Source organism: Passer montanus, unplaced genomic scaffold (assembly GCF_014805655.1).
Source record: "Passer montanus isolate IOZ18808 unplaced genomic scaffold, ASM1480565v1 scaffold211, whole genome shotgun sequence".
Taxonomy (NCBI): domain Eukaryota; kingdom Metazoa; phylum Chordata; class Aves; order Passeriformes; family Passeridae; genus Passer; species Passer montanus.
Window position 1 is genome coordinate 261155 of NW_024366715.1, and position 20148 is coordinate 281302.

Genomic DNA, 20148 nt, shown 5'->3' on the forward strand with positions numbered 1-20148 from the left:
TGCTTTGCTGTGAAACTCCCTTCCCCTTCCCTTCCTGCAGCTGCAGCCCAGCTCCTCCTCCCTCCCCAGCACACAGGATCCATTGGGGTGCAGCAGCTCCCCCCCTTTCTGCAGGATTGTTTCCCTGGATCCAAAGCAAGAGGGGCCTGGGTTTGTGGGGACGTTGCCAAGATCCCTCACAGCTCCCAGGGCCCTGGCAGGGCCAGCTCTGAACTTCAACCCAAGGCACAGTGAGCAGGAACTCCCACAGAATGTTTAACTTGAGGAGGCGAAGTGTTTCCTAGGAGAAATTCCTGGGAAGGCTTTTGTGCCTTTCCTACAGAGGAGCCTCCACGAGCTCCAACCCCTCTGCAGAGAAATGCTCATGGAGGCAGTGGGAGCAGCCACCCTGCCAGGCCCAGCTCTCCCAGGCAGAGCAAAGAGGAGGCAGGAAGGTTTTTCACAGGTCATTTATTGATTTCTCCAACAAATGAGGCCCCCAAATAGAGCAGGGAGGGTCTGCTTGTTACAGGGCCTGGGGGTGTGCCCACGCTTCACCCTCAGCAGCACAAGGGCTGAAACGTGAGCTGGAGAGCCAGGGAGCTGCCAGGAGCTGGTGAGAGGGAGGGGAGCCTTCATCCCAGGTGTGGAGCCCCAGGGGGAGGTGGCAGTGCAGGGAGGAGCCGGGAGCAGAGCTGCTCCCAGGGCTCAGGACAGCAGCTTGTGCACTGCCACGGTGATGCTGTCGTGCTTCTGGATCATGATGTTCCTGCAGCAGGAGAAAGGGCTGAGGGAGGGCAGCAGCAGCTGGGGGTGGGCAGTGGGCAGGGGAATCACTGAGCAGCCCCATCCCCATCCCATCCCATCCATCCCCATCCCCATCCCCATCCCCACTCCCATCCCCATCCCCACCCCAGACCTCAGCTGCTCCATCTCCCCCCTCTGTGAGCAGTGATGGAGGTGTCCCTGCTGCCCCACTGGCTCTGTCACCCACAGGGGCCCCAGGATTTGTCATCCAGAGGGGCCCCAGGATTCCTCACCCACAGGGACCCCAGGATTTGTCACCCACAGGGACCCCAGGATTCCTCATCCAGAGGGACCCCAGGCTCTGCCACCCACAGGAATCTCAGTATTTGTCACCCACAGGGACCCCAGGATTTGTTATCACAGGAACCCCAGGCTCTGTCACCCCCAGGGGCCCCACGGGAGGAGGAGCCCCTGAGCTGCAGTAACCCCCAGCCCCTGAAGGCTCCCCCCTGCTTGTCCCTGCCCATCTCCAGTGGCCGTGCCCGTGGCAGTGCCTCCCCCAGGCTGCTGCAGGAGCCCCCCGGGGCTGGGGGGGCAGCAGCAGCAGGGCCTCACCCGCTGTCAGACTCCAGGCACACCACGGGCGTGTCCGTGGGGTCCGAGGTCAGCTTGGCCGCCTGCTGGGCCAGCACTGAGATGATGCCAGCGTGCTCATCCGACAGCGTGCCCCTGCCTGCGGGGAGCCAGGACAGCCCCTGTGCCAGGGCAGTGCCCTGGGCAGGCTGGACTGCCCCCGGCCCGGGGGGGCTGCCCTGGCCATTTCCCTCCTGGTTCTGCCCTGGCCCATTTCCCTCCCAGCTCCATCTCCCTCCCTGGTTCATTTCCCTTCCTGCCCCTGGTCTGGCCATTTCCTTCCCTGGTCCTGCCCCAGCTCTATTTCCCTCACAGCTCCTGCCTGGGCCCATTTCCCTCCCTGGTTCACTTCCCCCCGGGTCCTGCTCCAGCTCCATTTCCCTCCCTGGTGGGCCCATTTCCCTCCCAGCTCCATTTCCCTCCCTGGGCCGTGCCCCTGGTCTGGCCATTTCCCCCCCTGGTTCATTTCCCTCCCAGCTCCTGCCTGGGCCCATTTCCCTCCCTGGTTCACTTCCCCCCGGGTCCTGCTCCAGCTCCATTTCCCTCCCTGCTCTTGTCTGGGCCCATTTCCCTCCCTGGTTCTGCCCTGACCCATTTCCCTCCCAGCTCCATCTCCCTCCCTGGTTCATTTCCCTTCCTGCCCCTGGTCTGGCCATTTCCCTCCCTGGTCCTGCCCCAGCTCCATTTCCCTCCCAGCTCCTGCCTGGGTCCATTTCCCTCCCTGGTTCACTTCCCCCCGGGTCCTGCTCCAGCTCCATTTCCCTCCCTGGTCTTGTCTGGGCCCATTTCCCTCCCAGCTCCATTTCCCTCCCTGGGCTGACTCAGTGTCTCCCCAAATGGTTCCCCTCCCTCCAGCAAGGATCCCAAATTCGTCAGGAAGAGCTGGCCCCGGCAGGCGCAGGCAGCTGGTGGCCCTTGGGGACACCCGAGGGTGGGGACAGGGCAGGGCAGGGCTGGAGCCCCCACCCCCATCCCGGGGAGCCCCTCAGGGGGAATGGGCAGGACTGGGGCACCCCAACCCCCCGTGGGGCAGGGCCGGGAGCCCCCCCCGTGCCCCCGGCGGGAGCTGCCTCACTCACAGCCCAGGTTGAGCCCCTGCGAGTCGGTGCACAGCACGCCCACCACGGCCGGGCTCTTCATGCTGGGGGCGACAGCGGCGCTGGGAGCCCGGGACACGGCCGGGACACACCCGGGACACACCCGGGACACACCCGGGACACGGCCGGGACACGGCCGGGACACGGCCGGGACACACCCGGCTCCCCTCAGCCCCCGGCCCGTGTCCCCCCATCTCCCCGTGTGGGGGACACCCCCAGTGAGTCCCGTGTCCCCCGTGCCCCTCCATGTCCCCCTGTGTCCCCATGTCCCCCTGTCCCGCTGTCCCCTCACGTCTCCTCCAGGTGCTGTTCCAGCGTTCCCTCCATCGCCCCTCGCCGCCACTTCCGCAAAGCCGCCCACGTCACCCCCGCGACGGCGGCTCCGCGCGGCCAAAAGCGCTCGGGGCGCGCTCGCTCGGCGGGGCCGCCCCGCTTCGGGGGTCCCGCGCCCCCCGCGCCCAGCCCGGGCCCGGGGGCCCGCAGCGAGCCCGCCCCGCCGTGAAAAATGTGTGTTTTGTGATTGGCTCTCCGCCAGTGTTAAAATGAATGTTGTATGATGCTAGAAAGTCATATTAATTTTCTTGAGCGGTGCATTAAATATAGTTTGGGTTGTAACACAAGGTTAAAATAGAAACGATGCTGTGCAAGATGTTTGTCTAAGAAAGGACTCGCACCCGATAGGAGCCACAGGACACCCGAATCTCTCAGAGAAAGGGAATTTATTTCTCCCTTATCAGCAGAAAATTCACTTCTTCCCACCTCGCTCAGACTGGAAGACGGCATGAGGAACCATTTGATTCCTATTAAACTTTTAAAATTTCAAAAAACAAGTGATTGGCGTTTTTCACACCCCCCTGGCTGTTTTCCCGCAGCTGCGATATTTGGGTTTTTCCCTTATTTTTTTTCTCGATTTTCTCCTCCAGCTGCGCCCCTCCCTCCTCGCAGTTTGCAGAGCCGAAGGAAATTCAAGCGGGGCTTTAATTTTAATTTAATTGTGCTGGGTTCCCCGTGGTGCAGAGGTGGGATCACAAATCCCTTCCCCAGCTGTTGGCTCCAGGGTGCTGCCCCTCAGCTCCCACAGCCCCTCTTGATTTTATCCGGGGAAAATCAACGATGAGACAACGTGAACAGTGAAAGGGGAGGCAGAAAGTGCTGCAAATGTGGGAGTTTCGCTTAATTTTTGGACATCTCCCGGTGGAGAGATGTCCAAAATTTGCAAATAATATTGCAAATTATTTTCTCCCACCACAACAAAAAGAAACCAAACACCAAAAAAAAAAAAATTCTTGTCCTAGGAAAAATCCTTTTAAATTCGGATCAGGAAATATCCTCTTAACTTCTAGGAAATAGGAAATATCATAGGGAATATCCTTTTAACTTCTAGGAGATAGGAAATATCATAGGGAATATCTTTTTAACTTCTAAGAAATAGGAAACATCCTTTAGGAATATCCTTTTAGCTTCTAGGAAATATCCTTGGGAATATCCTTTTAATTTACAAGAAATATCCTTGGGAATGTCCTTTAACTTCTAGGAAATAGGCTATATCCTTGGGAATATCCTTTTAGTTTCTAGGAAGTGGGAAATGTCCTTGGGAATATGCTTTTAACTTCTGGGAAATAGGAAATGTCCCGGGGAATATCCTTTTAAGTTCTCCCTTCCCTTCCCTTCCCTTCCCTTCCCTTCCCTCCGCACTCTGCCCGCACCTCTGTTTTACTCTAGTCTATAATTCTATCATTTAATTATTCTATTCTCATTATCTTATAATTCTTTTTAAATCTAATTTCCTTAGTTCTCTCTATTCTGTTCTAATCTAGTCTCTTCTTCACTGGACTTCAGGAGTTTTATGTATTTATATAATATTAAAATACAGAATATATAATATTTTAATTATTTTATAATTCATAGTGTCCCTTATGCATTATATATTAATATAATTACTTTAACATATTTATTATTTTAATAATTTATCTTTATTTTAATTTTGGGAGGGTTCAATTTTTTTTAAAATATTCTTGTTTTCAGAGCAAATTTTTGTTGCAAAGGTGGTTCCTACAATTCACCCTGATGGCTTCCCACACTTCAAATCCATCTTGAACTCCTTCCTGACACCAAGCTGGGATGAGCCTTGTTGCATTTTCAGCTGCCATGGCCCAACCACTCCCACTCCTCTGCAAACCACCCAGACAATTTCAGAAAAATCATAATAAATTATTATAAATTGATATAAATCATTATAAATTATTATGAATTGTTATAAATAATTACAAATTCCTGCTTTACTGCACTGCCAGAGCCACCCCCACTGTGGGAACCCTCTGTGTCCCTGGAGCAGAGGGGACATCCCAGTCCCCAGACTGGGAATGACTTTGCCCACAGCAGCGGCAATTCCCACAGGAAATCAAACTATTAAAAATAAATAAATTTAAAATTCCGTAGTCTTTTCCCTTCCATCCACAAGGAAACCCACTCTCCTGTAAATCTGGGGCTCTGGAAGGGGTGGGGACACGCCGTTAGATCAGAGCAGCGGGGCCGGATCCGTGTCCTGCTCCTCACTCCCCGGGGGATACCTTGGGTTCTGGCTTTCTATTTTCTTCCTTTTTTTTTTGATTTTGTGGGTCTGGGTTTCATGTAAGGGGATGGCAAGGTGTGGGTTTTCATATTAGGGGATGGTAAGCTCTCTTCATAGAGTCGGGAGACACAACAATTCCTTCTACCCGAGGACAGCAGATCCAGATCTCAGCCCAAGAGCACAAACAACATGAACTGAAGAGAGAAAATCAAGAGGGATGGGACTGCATGGGCTGGGGCTGGGACAATTAACTCCAATATGCTAATGGACCAAAACTTACAAAAATGTGAAATCTTGTGACCAAGCCCTCTTTTGCTTCCATCTTGGAGCCATCTGGGCAGAGCCAAAGCCTTTCACCCTGTTCTTCTAAAGTTCTTCTAGGCCTTCTGATGTTTACATTTCTGTAATGGCGTCTCTCACCCGCTTTTCATGTAAAAAATGATTGTTTTGCAATCCTTTCTGGAGGAGGAGGAGAGGATTAATGGACTGTTGGTTTGACCAGTGTGTTTGGAGAGGCAGCAATTTCATCCTGCAATCCATGGTCACTTTTGGAATGTTACAAATATCGAGGCCTGGAAATAAACACGCTTTTTTTTCCTTGGACACCTCAGCGTCCAAGAGTGTTGTTTATTTTGTGTCATATTTTGACAAAAGCTGTGTCTCTGGTACTGCCAGGGCGTGGCCTTTGAAGGCCCTTCAGTAAATACATTTTTATTGTCCTTCACTCTGTTCCAGGTGTCTCGGGCCCCGCGGGGACGGGGCGGCTCCGGAGCCGCAATCGGAGCTGGGAGGGGCTGGAATGCTGTGGGGGCTCCGTGTCCCGGGCACAGCCTGGCACCAGCGGGGTCACCTTGGCCTGCCTGCATCCCTGGCACAGCCTGGCACCAGCGCCAGGCCCGCGGGGTCACCTTGTGCTGTTTGCACGCCGGGGTCAGAGATAACGGGGGTCGCTCACGTCAGCAGCCACGGGGCCCCTCCCGTGCCAGCCCGGGGCGCTCCTGCAAACAGAGCCCCCACCTCTCTCTGCAACGCCTTGGGTGCCAGGCTGGAAAGCCAAAATGGTGCCTCCAGCTCTGGGCTCTGCAGCATCACGGCATGGAGCTGATGGAGCAATTCCTTGGGATGTTCCCAAGGCTGGAGCTCTCTGCTCTGGAGCCAGGCTGGGAGAGCTGGGGGTGATCACCTGGAGAGGAGAACTCACAGAATTCACAGAATGCCCAGGTTGGAAGAGACCTTAAAGATACCTTAAAGAGACTTTGAAGAGACCTTCTCAGTTGGAAGAGACCATCGAGTCCAACCCAGCCCCAACACCTCAACCAAACCCTGGCACCCAGTGCCACATCCAGACAAGGCTCCAGGGAGAGCTCAGAGCCCCTTCCAGTGCCTGAAGGAGCTCCAGGAGAGCTGGAGAGGGACTGGGGACAAGGGATGGATGGACAGGACACAGGGAATGGCTCCCACTGCCAGAGGGCAGGGCTGGATGGGATATTGGGCAGGAATTGTTCCCTGTGAGGGAATTGTTCCCAGCTGTGGCTGCCCCTGGATCCCTGGAAGTGACCAAGGCCAGGCTGGACAGGGCTTGGAGCAGCCTGGGACGGTGGAAGGTGACCCTGGCAGGGCATGGGACTGGATGAGCTTTAAGATCCCTTCCAACAAATGATCCTGGAATTCTGGATCCATGCCCACAGCCAGGCAGTGCCTGGTCCAGATGAAGGATTTGGGGCCTAAAGGACAGAGAGTTTGGATTTGGGATCTAGTGGGGAGCACGGGATCCCCAGGAGAGGATCGTGGGTGGCATTAGGGGTCAGCTCCCCCCTGCCAGGGGACGTGTGGCTCGTGTGTGCTGTGTCCTTCGGTCCCTGGGTGTCACCTGCCTTGGCTGGGTGCCCAAAGCAGGGGAGGGGGCAGCTCCCGCTGGTCCCGGCTGCTCTTGGCACGGCAGGTGGGGTGGGCAGGGGCTTTATAAAGCAGAGGGAACTGGCCCTGGCTGTCCTGGCAGGATGTGGTCCCTCGTGCTGCTCTGTGCTGCCTCTGCCCTCTGCCAGGGTGTCACCAGGTGAGCCACAGCAGCATCACTGCCAGGGCCACTGGGAAAAGTGAGGGGAAATGAGCATTTGGGGGCTTTTCATGGCTTTGGGGTGCACAGGTGGGGGCTGAGGCTGCAGAAAGCTGCTCCAGGGGTGCAGAGAATGAAGGTGTGCCTGGTTTCTAGGGTTGTTTTGGGATTTTTGAGGAAATCCCTGACTCAGTTTTGGGGGAGTTTCCTGTGCTCCTGCTGTTGGATCAGAGCATTGGAGGTGTCAAACACTCCTCGCTGGAGCTGCAGGCAGCAAAATTCCATCTCACCCTTCTTTTCCCTTTGTTGCTTGTGCCAGGCTGCCCTTGGAGAGGGGGAAGAAGCTGAGAGATGTCCTCAGGGAGAAGGATTTGCTGCACCAGTTCTTCCAGCATCACCACTACGACATCGGCACCAAATTCCCGCACGCTTTTCCCAACGGGACCGGGGTGGCCACCGAGCCCCTGCTGAGTGCCCTCGACGTGAGTATGGGCTCCTATCCCCTGGGACACAGCCCTGGCAGGGCTTGTGGGATGTCCATCCCTCTGTCCAAACCCAAATGTTCATCCCAAAGCCTTCAGCTCACTCCTTCACCCTCCTTGCCCACGCTGGTGGCTCTGAACAGAGAAATATCCCCCAGGAGCTCTGCTGAAGCAGGGGGTCTCCATGAAGCAGGGAACCACGCCTGGGAAAGCTCCAGGTTTGGTTCCATGCCTCCAAATCCATGCCTGGCCCGGCAGGTGGAATACTACGGGACCATCTCCATCGGCACCCCCCCGCAGGACTTCAGCGTGGTCTTCGACACCGGCTCCTCCGACCTCTGGGTGCCCTCTGTGTCCTGCCCCAGCCTGGCTTGCCGTGAGTAGCAGCCAGGCCCAGCTGCACGTCCTGGCTTCGTAAGGGCTCCACCAAGCCCAGAAATTGGGGTGACATTGCCAGGGAGAGGGGGTGACCCAGCTGGGCCCAGGGCAGCTGTGCAATGAGCTGCAGTGGTGAATATTTGGGGTGTAGGGGCTGCTCAGCGCTGCATTCCTCAGCTGATGGGATTACTGCTTGGTGCCTCAGTTTCCCCATCTGCCCAAGGGACATGGGAATGCCTGTGGGTGCTGGAGGAGGGAAGGATGAGCAGCAAATGCTCACAGATGGATTATTCCTGAAGGCAGGATGAGAAAAAGCAATTCAGCTGGGCTCCTACTCCCACACCTCCCTGAGGCTTGGCCTTGCCCGAAGGTTTAATTCTGTGTTTTTCCACTTTTCTAGAAACCCACCGGGTGTTTGACCCCTCTCAGTCCTCCACCTACAAGAGCACAGGGCTGAGTCTGTCCATCCACTACGGCACGGGCGAGATGGAGGGGATCGTGGGCTCCGACACCGTCACCGTGAGTGTCCCCAGGGCACGCCTGGGGCTCTGGGGACATCCCCATCCCACTTGTGACTGGGGTAGGATGTTCAGGACAGATGGAGATGAGGGATCTCTGAAGCCAGGTCTTGGAATTTGTGGTTTATTGCAAAGGGTGTGGGTGCAGGGACACTGCTGGGGGCTGCCAGCCGCAGCTTGGAGCAGGCCCCAAAGAGGGAGGGAGAGGTAAAGAGAAAGAAGGCAAGGACGTGGTAAAGAGGATAAGAGAGAGAGAGAGTGAAGAATAAAAGCAAGGGGGAAAGAAAGGTAAAGAGAGTGGAGTTCCTGTTATAATACAATAAATCTTCTCTGCTGAATATTCTGATTTTCACTAGCCGATAAGAATATTCAGCCTATAAGAATCATCACATTAGCATACTGTGTTACATTTTAAACCCTAAAATCTACTCTTTGGGCCCCTTCTGCCAAGCCAGCAGGGTCTGCTTTGACCCTTGGGCCTGTCTGCAGGCAGAGGGTATTGCTCCATCAAAAGGGATTACCTTCAGGCAGCCATGACAGTGTTTTCCAGTTGTTCAGTGACTAAGGTGTCTCAAAGCTTGCTGTCATTTCAATCTTGCTTATAGTTTCCATAGTCTCAAAATCTTCTGCCAATCATATTTATAAGGCTTTCCCTTTTAATCTTCCCCAACACCACCCCCTAAAGCTGACCTGTTAGTTAACCAGGGAACCCAAGCAGGACAAGGTGCCCTGTGGTGAGTTATTCCAGAGCCATGGGATCAACACCAGGCTGGCATCTCCCAGCTGCCAACGACATCTCACAGTTCAAGTGAGATCTGGTGACATAAGCTGGGTTTGTGACTGACAGACACTCTAAAAGCCACACCAACCTCCCACAAAGAGGAAATCTTCTGCACATTTTCCTGGAAATGTGTGGGGTTTCTCCTGTGGCTGGGGGCTTCAGGGATTAATGAAGGAATCTGTGCACATTATAATTGTTTTGGTGGCAAGTAACATCTGACTTCTAATCAATCCTATTCCTTTTGCCAGCTTTAATACAGGAACTTTTAGTGCACTGTTTATGTTATGCTGTAACCTACTTGTAGTTCTTTAGTTTTATCCTGTGTAGTAATTCTGATGGAGATCTTTCATCCCCTTTTGTCTGTTCATTTTCCTACTAAATATCTCGTCTTTTATTAAATGCATGTGATTTGCCATCATTAAAAGTTGTAGGACGAGGCTGCAGAATTCAAACCCTTGCTATCTGAGGTGAGACTGGCTCCAGCAGCCTCCAGACCTCTGTCTGTGAGGAGGGGCTCAGAAAGCCAGGGTCTCTCTCAGCCCCTCCTCTGTTTTTTGGGTTTCTATAATCACCTTTCTGAAGCTCCTGCTCCGCCTGCAGCAGGGGATCCTGGTTAACCCCAGAATCCCAGTGCCTGCTGCACACTGCCTGGTGTGTCCCTGTCCCCAGGTGGCCTCTCTGGTGGTCACCGACCAGCTCTTCGGCCTGAGCACGGCCGAGCCCGGCCAGTTCTTCGTCAATGTCCAGTTCGATGGCATCCTGGGCCTGGGCTACCCAAACCTGGCTGCTGATGGCATCACGCCTGTCTTTGACAACCTGGTGAACCAGAGCTTGCTGCAGGAGAACCTCTTCTCTGTCTACCTGGCCCGGTGAGGCACGGGGGCTTGCGGGGCTGGGGAGGGGGATGCTCCTCATGCACGGTGTGCTGGTGGCTCCGGCTCCTCCCTCGTCACTGCTGCCATCAGGGGCTGTGTCTGTGTCACCATGTGCAAGGGTTGGGGGCCACCAGCCTCCCCAGAGGGTTTATGGCTCGCTGGGAAACAGTTCCCAGGCACGTGGCTGCTGGTTCCACAGGCCCTGCTGCTGTGCTGGGGTGAGGAGGGGGGATGTGACACAATCAGTGTCCCACCCTTGGGACACACAGCCCTGCACTGAACCATGTGGCATTCATATTTTCTGGGAAAATCCCTTCACCCAGGATTTTTTCCCTGGGAAGCTGAGAAGCCTGAGAGAAAAAGGAAAACATTAATTATCTGATTTGCTTCTCCTGTGTTTTGCTCCTTTGGAATATGTTTGGAGATTGTTTACCAACAAGTGATTGTTTTATTGAGTTTCTGCTGTGAGGTGTTTTGACTCAATGGCCAATTGGGGCCAAGCTGTGTCAGACTCCAGAGAGAGAGTAATGCGTTTCTTTATTATCTTTTTAGCATTCTGTAAATATCCTTTCTGTATTCTTTAGTATAGTTTAGTATAGTATTCTTTAATATAATATAGTATTATAAAATAATAAATTAGCCTTCTGAGAAGATAGAGTCAGATCCATCATTCCTTCCTGCCACGAGGGTCTCTGCAGTACAATAGAATCACGTGGCAAACCTCCCTTGTTTTTCTTTCCTGCATCACCCAGGGAGGCAGCAGGGAGCGTGGTCATCTTCGGGGGCATCGACGAGTCCTATTTCACTGGCCCCATCCACTGGATCCCTGTCTCTTACCAGGGCTACTGGCAGATCTCCATGGACAGGTGACAAACCAGCTCTGTTGGTCTCTGGTCACCCCAAAGCATTGCTTCTAAAGAGACACTGGGCCCGTCAGCACCAGAGGCTTCCACTGACATCCCCACCCAGGGCTGAGGGATGCAGGGGGACAAGGGGACAAACTCCGCAGAACTTTGGGAACTGCCACCCAAAAGGAGGATGCTTTGTGCCTGGAGCACAGCCTCGTTCCTGTCCTGTGATTTAGGGGATGCTTTTGGTGATGAGGAGAGCAAAATCATGGGTCAAAACCTCCTTTGTTGGGCTGGAGTGGGTCCCAGCTGCTGGGCTGTGTTCAGTGCCCACGTCTGTGATGGTGGCTGCTGGCTCTGCAGCTCCAGACAGGAAAAGACTCCCAGGCAGCACTTGGGGTTACCCAGCTTTACCTCTTACAAAAGAAGTTAAAAACCATCCCTAAGGCCCGTTGGTTATTTCACAGCCCCCGTTGGTCTCTCCCCACAGCGTCATTGTGAACAGCCAGGAGGTCGCGTGCGCTGGTGGCTGCCAGGCCATCATCGACACGGGCACTTCCCTGCTGGCCGGGCCCCCCTCGGGCATCAGGAGCATCCAGAGCGCAGTTGGGGCCAGGCAGGGCGAGTATGGAGAGGTGAGAGCTCGCCCTGCTGGCCCTGGCACAGCAGAGCCCAGCCAAGGCTGCTGCCCCGCGTGGGGAAACTGCCCCGTGCTCACAGCAAGCCCGGCAGAGACACCCTGGGGCTCCCTGGGTTATGTCAGAGGGACAGGGAATCACAGCATGTCCTGAGCTGAAGGGACACACCAGGATCACCCAGCCCAACCCTGCCCTGCACAGACACCCTGGGGCTCCCTGGGTTATGTCAGAGGGACAGGGAATCACAGCATGTCCTGAGCTGAAGGGACACACCAGGATCACCCAGTCCAACCCTGCTCTGCACAGACACCCCCAATCCCACCCTGGGCATCCCTGGCAGTGCTGTCCAAACTCTCCTGGAGCTCTGGCAGCCTCGGGGCTGTGCCCATTCCCTGGGGAGCCTGGGCAGTGCCAGCACCCTCTGGGGGAAGAGCCTTTCCCTGAGATCCATCCTGATCTGCCCTGACACAGCCCCAGGTGTTCCCTGGGTCCTGTCCCTGTCACAGAGGTTGGAGCTGCCCTTTGGGAGGACATTGAAGGCCCCAGTGAGGTCTCCCCTCACTCCTCACCCTCTGAACATGTTTCCCTGCTGAGAGCCCTTCCCTCTGCCCCTGCAGCACAGCGTGAACTGCAGCTCCATCCCTGCCATGCCCGATGTCATCTTTGTCATCGACGGGGTCCAGTACCCCGTGTCTGCCTCGGCCTACACCGAGCAGGTAGGTGGGAACCAGCTGCTCCTGGCTGCAGGAGCCCCTCCCAAGGTCCCTCTGCTCTCTCCAGTGGCTCTGGTCACCTTGGCTTCTCCCATTCCTCTGGGAGATGCATGGCCACAGGCCTCCAGGGCAGTGCACAGAGAGATTCCAGCCCGCATCTCCCCAATTTCCTTCTCGTGCTCAAATGCAGCACAACCAAGGATCCTGCATGAGCAGCTTCCAGGACACCTCTGGCGACCTCTGGATCTTGGGAGACGTCTTCATCAGGGTGTACTACAGCATCTTTGACCGGGCCAACAACCGCGTTGGGCTGGCCAAGGCTGTTTAGACCCACCACGGTGGGAGCAGGACTGCTTTTGGCACAAATAAAGAGCTGGTGGTTCTGAGCTGGTGGCTGTGTGAGTGTTTCTGATGGAATGGCAGGAGGGGCTGGGGCTCTGTCCACGCCCAGCTCCAGCCACGGCTTTTGGCACAAATAAAGAGCTGGTGGTTCTGAGCTGGTGGCTGTGTGAGTGTTTCTGGTGGAATGGCAGGAGGCAGGAAGGAGCTGCGTTGTGGGGGCCAAGGACCCTTTGGTCACCACAGCTCTGCTGAGGCCCTTGGGAGCTGTGATCACTGCAGGGCTGAGGGGTGGAGGCCAAGATTGGCTCTTTTATTGGGGCTACAACAAGTGGTGGATTCTGGAACCCCCAAATTTCCACCCCAGGCACAAACCACCCCTGTAGACCCAAAACCACGTCCCAGCAGTTCCTGCCCCACTAGCTCCCCATCCCTGGGCACAGGGCTTGTTCCCACTTTCCCTGCAAGGTGTCTGACAGCCCAAAGCCAGCCCAGGGCAGGGAGTCCCCCAGGAGGATGTGGCTCAGCTGGAGATTTCCCTTGGACCACCCAAGAGGGCAGGAAAAGGCTTTCACCCAGTGCCTGCTGTGGTGAGGCTTGTACAGAAGCACAGAACCTGCACAATTCTGTTTTGTGAAGGAAATTACCTCCTCCAACCCTATCAAAAATGGAGGCTGCCTCTTTCCCCAGGAGCAGCTGCAGTGGAATTGCTCAGCAGGAAGCCAGGAGGGAGATCCAAGTCCCTGCTGTGTCTTCGTTTCTGCAGTGCTCAGGGACAAAGGACTGCTTGCTTTATTTATTGATAAATAAATGAGGGACAAGGAGCTTGCTTTATTTATTGGTAAAGGAAACTCCACCACTGGTGGGGCTCCAAACCCAGCAGGAACAGGGATGTGGAGGGGCAGATCCAGGTGATTGAGATTGGGAATTAATTATTGTCTTCTTGCACTGTGTAAAAACTGAGAGGATGTGATGTGGGATGGTGGGAGTGGGATTTACCCCCCACATCCCTGGGATTCCCAGCCCAGCTGGGGGGAATCCCTTGTGCCCAAGAACAAGAGTGACCCAACCCCGGATTTTGGGCACGTGGGACTTGCCCTCGGCTCCATCACAGGAATTTTCTCATTACTATTGATGCCTCAGGTTTAGCTTTTCTATGTTTCAGGTTCTGTGCTGCTTTAGTGTGTGGGTCTGGGCTTCACTTCAGGGGATGCTGAGCTCTCTGCACAGAGCAGGGACACAAAACAATTCCTGCTCTAGCTGGGGACCAAGGACAAATGATCCAGATCTCAGCCCCCCACAAACAACGTGGGCTGGAGAGAGAAAAAACAGAAGGATGGGACTTCATGGGCTAAAGCTGGAACTGGACAATGAACTCCAATATGCAAATGGAGCAGAACTGATAAAAGTGAGAGACCCCATGACCATTGTGCATTTTGGGACCATTTTGGTTCATTTGGGTGCAGCCCTGGCTGGACTCTTGTGCTGCCCAAGGTGGATCCATTGAGGCCTTTTGATAAATCCCTGCTTTATTCTTTAGCTCTGTCTGGTCTCTGTTCTAGCTCAGCCTGCACAAGGCACCTCTGTGACCGAGAATAAAGGAGGCAGGGGCAGTGGGAACCGTGACTCCGGCACCAGCCGAGCAGGGATCAGCCCTGCCAGGACGGACAAGAGCTGGAGGAGCAGCCAGGGGCTGGACCTGCCCTTTCGGAGCGGTGGGAGTGACATGCTGGTCTTCATTCCAGCCAGGACCGACCTGCCGCAATGCCGTGTCTAAACCCAGCCGTTCCTAAATCCTGCGCTGGTGCTGAGAATTCCCGGCTAAGGCATCGGAGCATCCCCCTGGCCGGGGCAGCCCTTCCCGCAGCATCCCAATAAAGGAATAAACCAAGGAAAAGCTTCCAAGCGCGGGTTGGAGAGAGGGGAGCGAGCCGGGGCTCCCGTGGCAGGGAAATGCCGATCCTGGAGTGCCACCTCGTGGCTCCAACCCTGAGATCCTGGCTGCTCCATCCTGGCAGTGTCCGGGGTTGGACGGGGCTTGGAGCAACCTGGGACAATGGAAGATGTCCCTGCCCATGGTAGGATGGGACTGGGGGAGCTTTAAGGTCCCTTCCAACCCAAACCATCCTGGGATTCTCAGGAATTTCAGCCCAAAGGAGGGAGTCACTCCCACTTGCAAATATTTCACGCTTGGCCACAAGTTTTGTCTTGCTCCAAGCATAAAACGTGGCCAGGACACTTTTCTGATAGAGCAAAGGTTGTTCTTGTCTTCTTTTAGCTTTTCCTGAGGCACTAAAATATTGAAGAAGGAATTCATCCTGTGTGCAGAAGGACACGACAGATTGGCTCATTAGGGCTTGACTCTGGAAACAGGAGAGTTACTGAGGCCTCTGTATGGATTTCATTGAGCTTTGAGCTTTGGGCCTGTGTTTGGCAAGGGACAAAGCTGCAAACTGTGCAGGAAAAGGGGATTTCTTGCAGGTTTTCATCAGTGTTGGCGCTGGGAATTCGTAGCCTGGCTTTCCTCCTCTTTTGGGCAAATTGGAAATAGGTTGGTGTGTCTGGAGAGGTTTAGTGCCTCTGATCCCCTTCCCATGGCATCAACCAGGGATCCCCCTTGGACCTGGCTTCCCACAACGGTGTGAGCCAATCTGCAGGGTTTGTCCTCATCTCTCAGAGCTGGAGAGCTGCAATTATCTGTTTTCCAGAGCAGCTGTGCCTGCCCCTGCCCTGGAAGTGTCCAAGGCCAGGCTGGCCAGGGCTTGGAGCAATCCAGGATAGGTGAAGGTGTCCCTGCCTTGTGGAATGAGAGGAGCTCTAAGGTCCCTTCCAACCCAAACCATTCTGGGATTCTGTATTGCCCCTTGTCTCAACCCTCCCACTCACAATTCCCAGCTGGAATTGCATTGCCATGGAGCAGCACAAAGCCAGGAACAAAAACGTTGGGCCCAAATAAACAATATTTTCTGCATACCAGATTTTGAAGCATTTATTCTTTTATTTGAGGATAGTTTACAAGTTTATAAGAATCAGGTTGTCCGTCCATCCATCCATCCATCCATCCAACCATCCATCCATCCATCCATCCATCCCAGCACCATTACAGTCCATGTTTGCAGGAGGAGTGGAAATGTGCTCATGGCTGATCAGGCTGAATATTTCCCAGCCCAAACCTTCTCATCAGAGTTTTTCATGGTGATTTCCCAAGGAAAAAACACCAAAAGTGCTTCCAAGTAGAGAGGCTGAGAGAGAATTTGGGGAGGCGAGCAATAAAAATACAAAATATTGGGGGAAAATCAAGTTTTCTAGAAGAAAGGGAGAAATAAAATGCTATTAAATAAAAATAGTGATGTGAAAGAGCTGCTGGAGAGAACTGAGGGGTGAAAAGAGAGGAGCTGGGAATGTTTGAGTGCTGTCCCCAGCTGCTCCCAGCTGTGCCTCCTCCAGCTGTGCCCAGCTGTGCATTCTCCAAGAGTCCCCACAGATGACAGAGCTTGGACACAGTGGGAAGGAGATTAAATAGCTCTGACAGTTCCTCCTGTCTGAGATGATGGTGTGAGGGGAAAGGGATGGTGGAGGGATGGGGAAAAACCATCAGGGAGAGCAGGTGGCAGGTGGGATTCGTCCCAGAGGGAAAAGGGATTGTACTGGTCCAGTCTCAGATCCATCTCCTGGGGTGCAAAACACCTCATTGCAGAAAGACAGGGCACTGAATCCCCTAAAACCAAAACAACAACCCCCTCCCACCAGGGCTGGGGGATTTCTGCTACAGGGAAAATCCAGCGAGCCCAAACCACATTTTCCAGCAGAGCAGGAGCAGTAAATCCAACCCCTGTTCCGCCACTGCTTTCTGAATGAAATTGCGAACCAGGGATGCTGGCACAGTGCGTGACGATCACGGGGATCTGTCAGGAGATGAGACATCTGTGCAGCAGGTGTGGGGCATCAGAGTGGATGAGACACTGCACGAGAAGCTGGGATTTTAATGCAGGCAGAAACATTAAAAAAAAAATAAAGTTGAGTGAAACAGTGAAGTGGGAACAAAATGTTTTTGTCAAAAACCTGCTGGCATTGGAGAGAATGGCAAAATGAGCTGTTGCTGGCTGCTCCCATCCAAAGTGCCACTGGAAATTTGCATTTTGAGGAGAGCAGAAGTGCCTTGTTACAACAGGGAGCAGAGCTGTCAGGAAATGTTGGCTCTGGTTGCTCTGTGCCCCTTTGCAGCCCCAGAAGTGACAATAAAAGCTACAAGGTCACAGTGGCTCATCCCCAGGGTTGTTTGTAGACCAAATAACGAGCATTTGTTGCAGGAGAAATCCCATTCCCTCTCTCAGAGCTCAGTTTTCCAGCAGAAACCCCGGTGGGCTTTGAGCTGCAGTGCCCTGGACCTTTTGGGGGCTGTGCCACCGTGTCTGGTCAGCAACCCCAAATCCCCCCTGGTGCCTCGGGTCCATCCGTGACTGCCCACCCTGCTGTGCCATCAGAATTAACGAGTCAGGCAGACCAGGGAACTCATCCAGCTAAAAATACCCCTGCCCATTTCTTTTTGCCAGCTTATTTTTCAGTCAGAGCTGTAGCAGGTCTGGGAATTTGTCAGAACCCCAGATCTGAAGTGGTGGGTGGGGAGGAATTATTTAAAATATTTAAATCTATTTTTATAAGCAAAGCAGGGAGCTGGACCCACCCTCATCCCTGGACAGCTGGGTGTCACCAAGCCAAGCATTTCATGTCATTTTGCCCTTTTTCCTCTCCAGTAAATGGGGAAATCTCTGTATGTGGGGGAATTCCACTCTGACGCCAGGGAGTGTGGAAGAAGAGAGAAGACAAATGTCAAGCAGATGAGCATCAAATAAAAAACCACCAGACCGATGGGCAGGGCAGAGAGATAAGAAAGATGGTATTTATTTGAACAGCCACAGGAAATCAGAGATTGAAAAATGTCTAAAAAAACAAAAAAGCAGCAGCATGTTATTAAACAAACAAAAAAAAAACAAAAAAAAAAAAACAAAAAAAAACCAAAACAAAAAATCAGAGCATGCAGATGTTGGATATGTTTTCCAGCCGATCCCACCTGACTGTGCCTAGTCTCTCAGGGCCTCAACCATCATTTTTTGGCCTTGTCTCGAGGGTAACCCCCATTGGTCTTATTGAGTGACTCCATGCTGCCGTTGCCCGTGGCCACGCTGGCCAGCAGCCGCTCCACCTCCCCTGGCAGCATCTGCTTCTCCTCGTTCTCCGTCTCCCGGTGGTAGAAGTAGTTGAAGTTGGAGACGATGACGGGCACGGGCAGGGCGATGGTCAGCACCCCCGCGATGGCGCACAGGGTCCCCACGATCTTCCCGCCCAGCGTGGTGGGACACATGTCCCCGTAGCCCACGGTGGTCATGGTGACCACGGCCCACCAGAAGCCGTCGGGAATGCTGGAGAAATGGGACTGCGGCTCGTCGACTTCCGCGAAGTAAACGGCGCTGGAGAAGAGGATGACGCCGATGAAGAGGAAGAAGATGAGCAAGCCCAGCTCCCTCATGCTGGCCTTGAGGGTCTGCCCCAGGATCTGCAGCCCCTTGGAGTGCCGGGAGAGCTTGAAGATGCGGAAGACCCTGACGAGGCGGATGATCCGCAGAATGGCCAAGGACATGTTCTGCTGCCCGTTGAGTTCGCTCTGCTGGATCAGCTCGGTGGTGAGCGTCACGAAGTAGGGGATGATGGACACGATGTCGATGATGTTCATGATGTTCCTGAAGAACTCGGTCTTGCTGGGGCACACGATGAACCGGACAAAGAGCTCAAAGGAGAACCAGACGATGCAGGCGGTCTCTATGACGAAGAAAGGGTCCGTGAAGGTGCTGTGGGACAGCAAGGTGTCTGTCACATTCTTAGAAAGCTCCTGGGTGGACCTGAACTCCCTCTCCTCCCGGAACTCTGGCAGGGTCTCCATGCAGAAGATGATGATGGAGATGACAATGACCAGGACGGAGACCAAAGCTACACCTCTGGCTGCACTGGAGCTTTCAGGGTACTCAAAGAGCAGCCAGAACTGCCTGTGAAAGTCATTGGTTGGTAAGAGGGTCTCAGGATCCTTGATGAACCCTTCATCCTCCCGGAACTGGTCCATGGCTTCATCACCCAGCTCATAGAAGGTGATTTCATCAGCAAAGACGTCGATGGGGACGTTGGCCGGGCGCCGTATTTTCCCCCCAGACTGGTAATAGTACAGGATCCCATCAAAACTGGGCCTGTTCCTGTCAAAGAAATATTCATTCCTCATGGAGTCGAAGTAACGCATCCTCTTTTCTGGGTCCCCAAGCAAGGTCTCGGGGAACTGGTCGAGGGTCTTGAGCCGCGTCTCAAACCTCAGCCCAGCGATGTTGATGATGACTCGTTGGTCCCCCTCATCCATGCCCACCCTCTCCCCCACCAGGTGGTCGCTGAACTCGGCGGAGAACCTGGAGAAGATGGTCTCATTGTTGGCGTTCTCGCTGTTGATGAGGATCCGCAGGTTGGACAGGAGGTTGGCGCAGCTGGGGTGGCCCTTCCGCGACTGCCCCGCGGGGCTGAGGTCGTTGGAGTAGCAGGGATCCTCCACGATCTGATCAGCGTTGTCAAAACTGACTAGTGCCACCTCCATCTCCTTCCAACTGGCCACGTCCATCATACGCTAATCAGCTCAGCAGCAGAAATCCCCGCGGCCGATGCCGGCTGCCCGCGCCTTTCCCACGCTAGGAGGATCTGCAAGGGACAGGGACACAGAGCTGAACTGTGCAAGTGCAGGGTGAAACAAACCTGAGGCCACACCATCCTGCTCTGTTTGTTAACGGAAGCATTAATGCCGTTGAGTAGCAAAATGACTTCCAGCAAGTCGCTCAGCATTGCATCCTGCACGCCCTTTTGGCACGGCTTTGCCATGGTTAATCCTTCCCAAACCACCTACAGACCCAAGGATGAAAGGTCAGGCAGCAGCAGAGGATGGGGTGAATCCAGGTGTCCCACCCAGCCTCTCCCAGTGATCCCAGAGCAAGGGCTCGTTTAATCTGTTTCCAGGTGCGGATCCAAAGCTCAGACCGGGACTTGGAGGTTTTGAACACGGCTGTCCCAAGCTAAGAGCAGCCCTTGATCCAGGTGGGAGAGGCATTGGGTCAGAGCCCAGGAGGTCCTGGGCACACTGCAGATGGGTCAACCACTGTTTGGAAACAATCCCCAAAGCAGAAACCACACTGGGATTTGGGGAATGCAGCCCAGGGGGAAGAAGGCCAGGAGGAGAAATGTCCACCAGCCTTGGAGAACCCCTTTGCTCTGGGGAGAGGATCCCTGGCCTCAGGGCAGGCAGAGGACGGGGTGAAATCCTCCAGAGCTCTCCTCGCCCTCCTCCACACCAGACCTGATGTTCCCAGCCCCAGGAAGAAGCTCAGGACTAAGCCTTTGGATCCCTTGGAGAGAACCTTTCAGGCCGTGGGGTGGATTCTTTCCCAGCCAACTCTGAGAGGCGCTCAGG

At 54.3% G+C, this 20148-nt stretch overlaps 3 protein-coding genes across 3 annotated transcripts; 1 reads left to right on the forward strand and 2 right to left on the reverse strand.

The window, feature by feature from the left end:
* Nucleotides 1-433: 433 nt before the first annotated feature.
* On the reverse strand, nucleotides 434-2828 carry LAMTOR5 (late endosomal/lysosomal adaptor, MAPK and MTOR activator 5). Its single transcript, XM_039709530.1, has 4 exons — nucleotides 2749-2828; nucleotides 2439-2500; nucleotides 1342-1459; nucleotides 434-748 (listed from the first exon to the last, which is right to left on the reverse strand). The coding sequence occupies exons 1-4, from the start codon at nucleotides 2781-2783 to the stop codon at nucleotides 688-690; spliced, it is 276 nt and encodes a 91-aa protein (XP_039565464.1). The 5' UTR covers nucleotides 2784-2828; the 3' UTR covers nucleotides 434-687.
* Nucleotides 2829-7028: 4200 nt separating this feature from the next.
* LOC120502256 (embryonic pepsinogen-like) lies at nucleotides 7029-12645 on the forward strand. The gene is made up of 9 exons (XM_039709508.1): nucleotides 7029-7084; nucleotides 7404-7566; nucleotides 7825-7942; nucleotides 8345-8463; nucleotides 9913-10112; nucleotides 10871-10984; nucleotides 11457-11601; nucleotides 12222-12320; nucleotides 12508-12645. Exons 1-9 carry the CDS (start codon nucleotides 7029-7031, stop codon nucleotides 12643-12645), a joined length of 1152 nt encoding a protein of 383 aa, XP_039565442.1.
* Nucleotides 12646-17536: 4891 nt separating this feature from the next.
* KCNA10 (potassium voltage-gated channel subfamily A member 10) lies at nucleotides 17537-19393 on the reverse strand. Its single transcript, XM_039709498.1, has one exon. It carries the CDS (start codon nucleotides 19309-19311, stop codon nucleotides 17761-17763), a length of 1551 nt encoding a protein of 516 aa, XP_039565432.1. The 5' UTR covers nucleotides 19312-19393; the 3' UTR covers nucleotides 17537-17760.
* Between the last annotated feature and the right edge of the window lie 755 nt (nucleotides 19394-20148).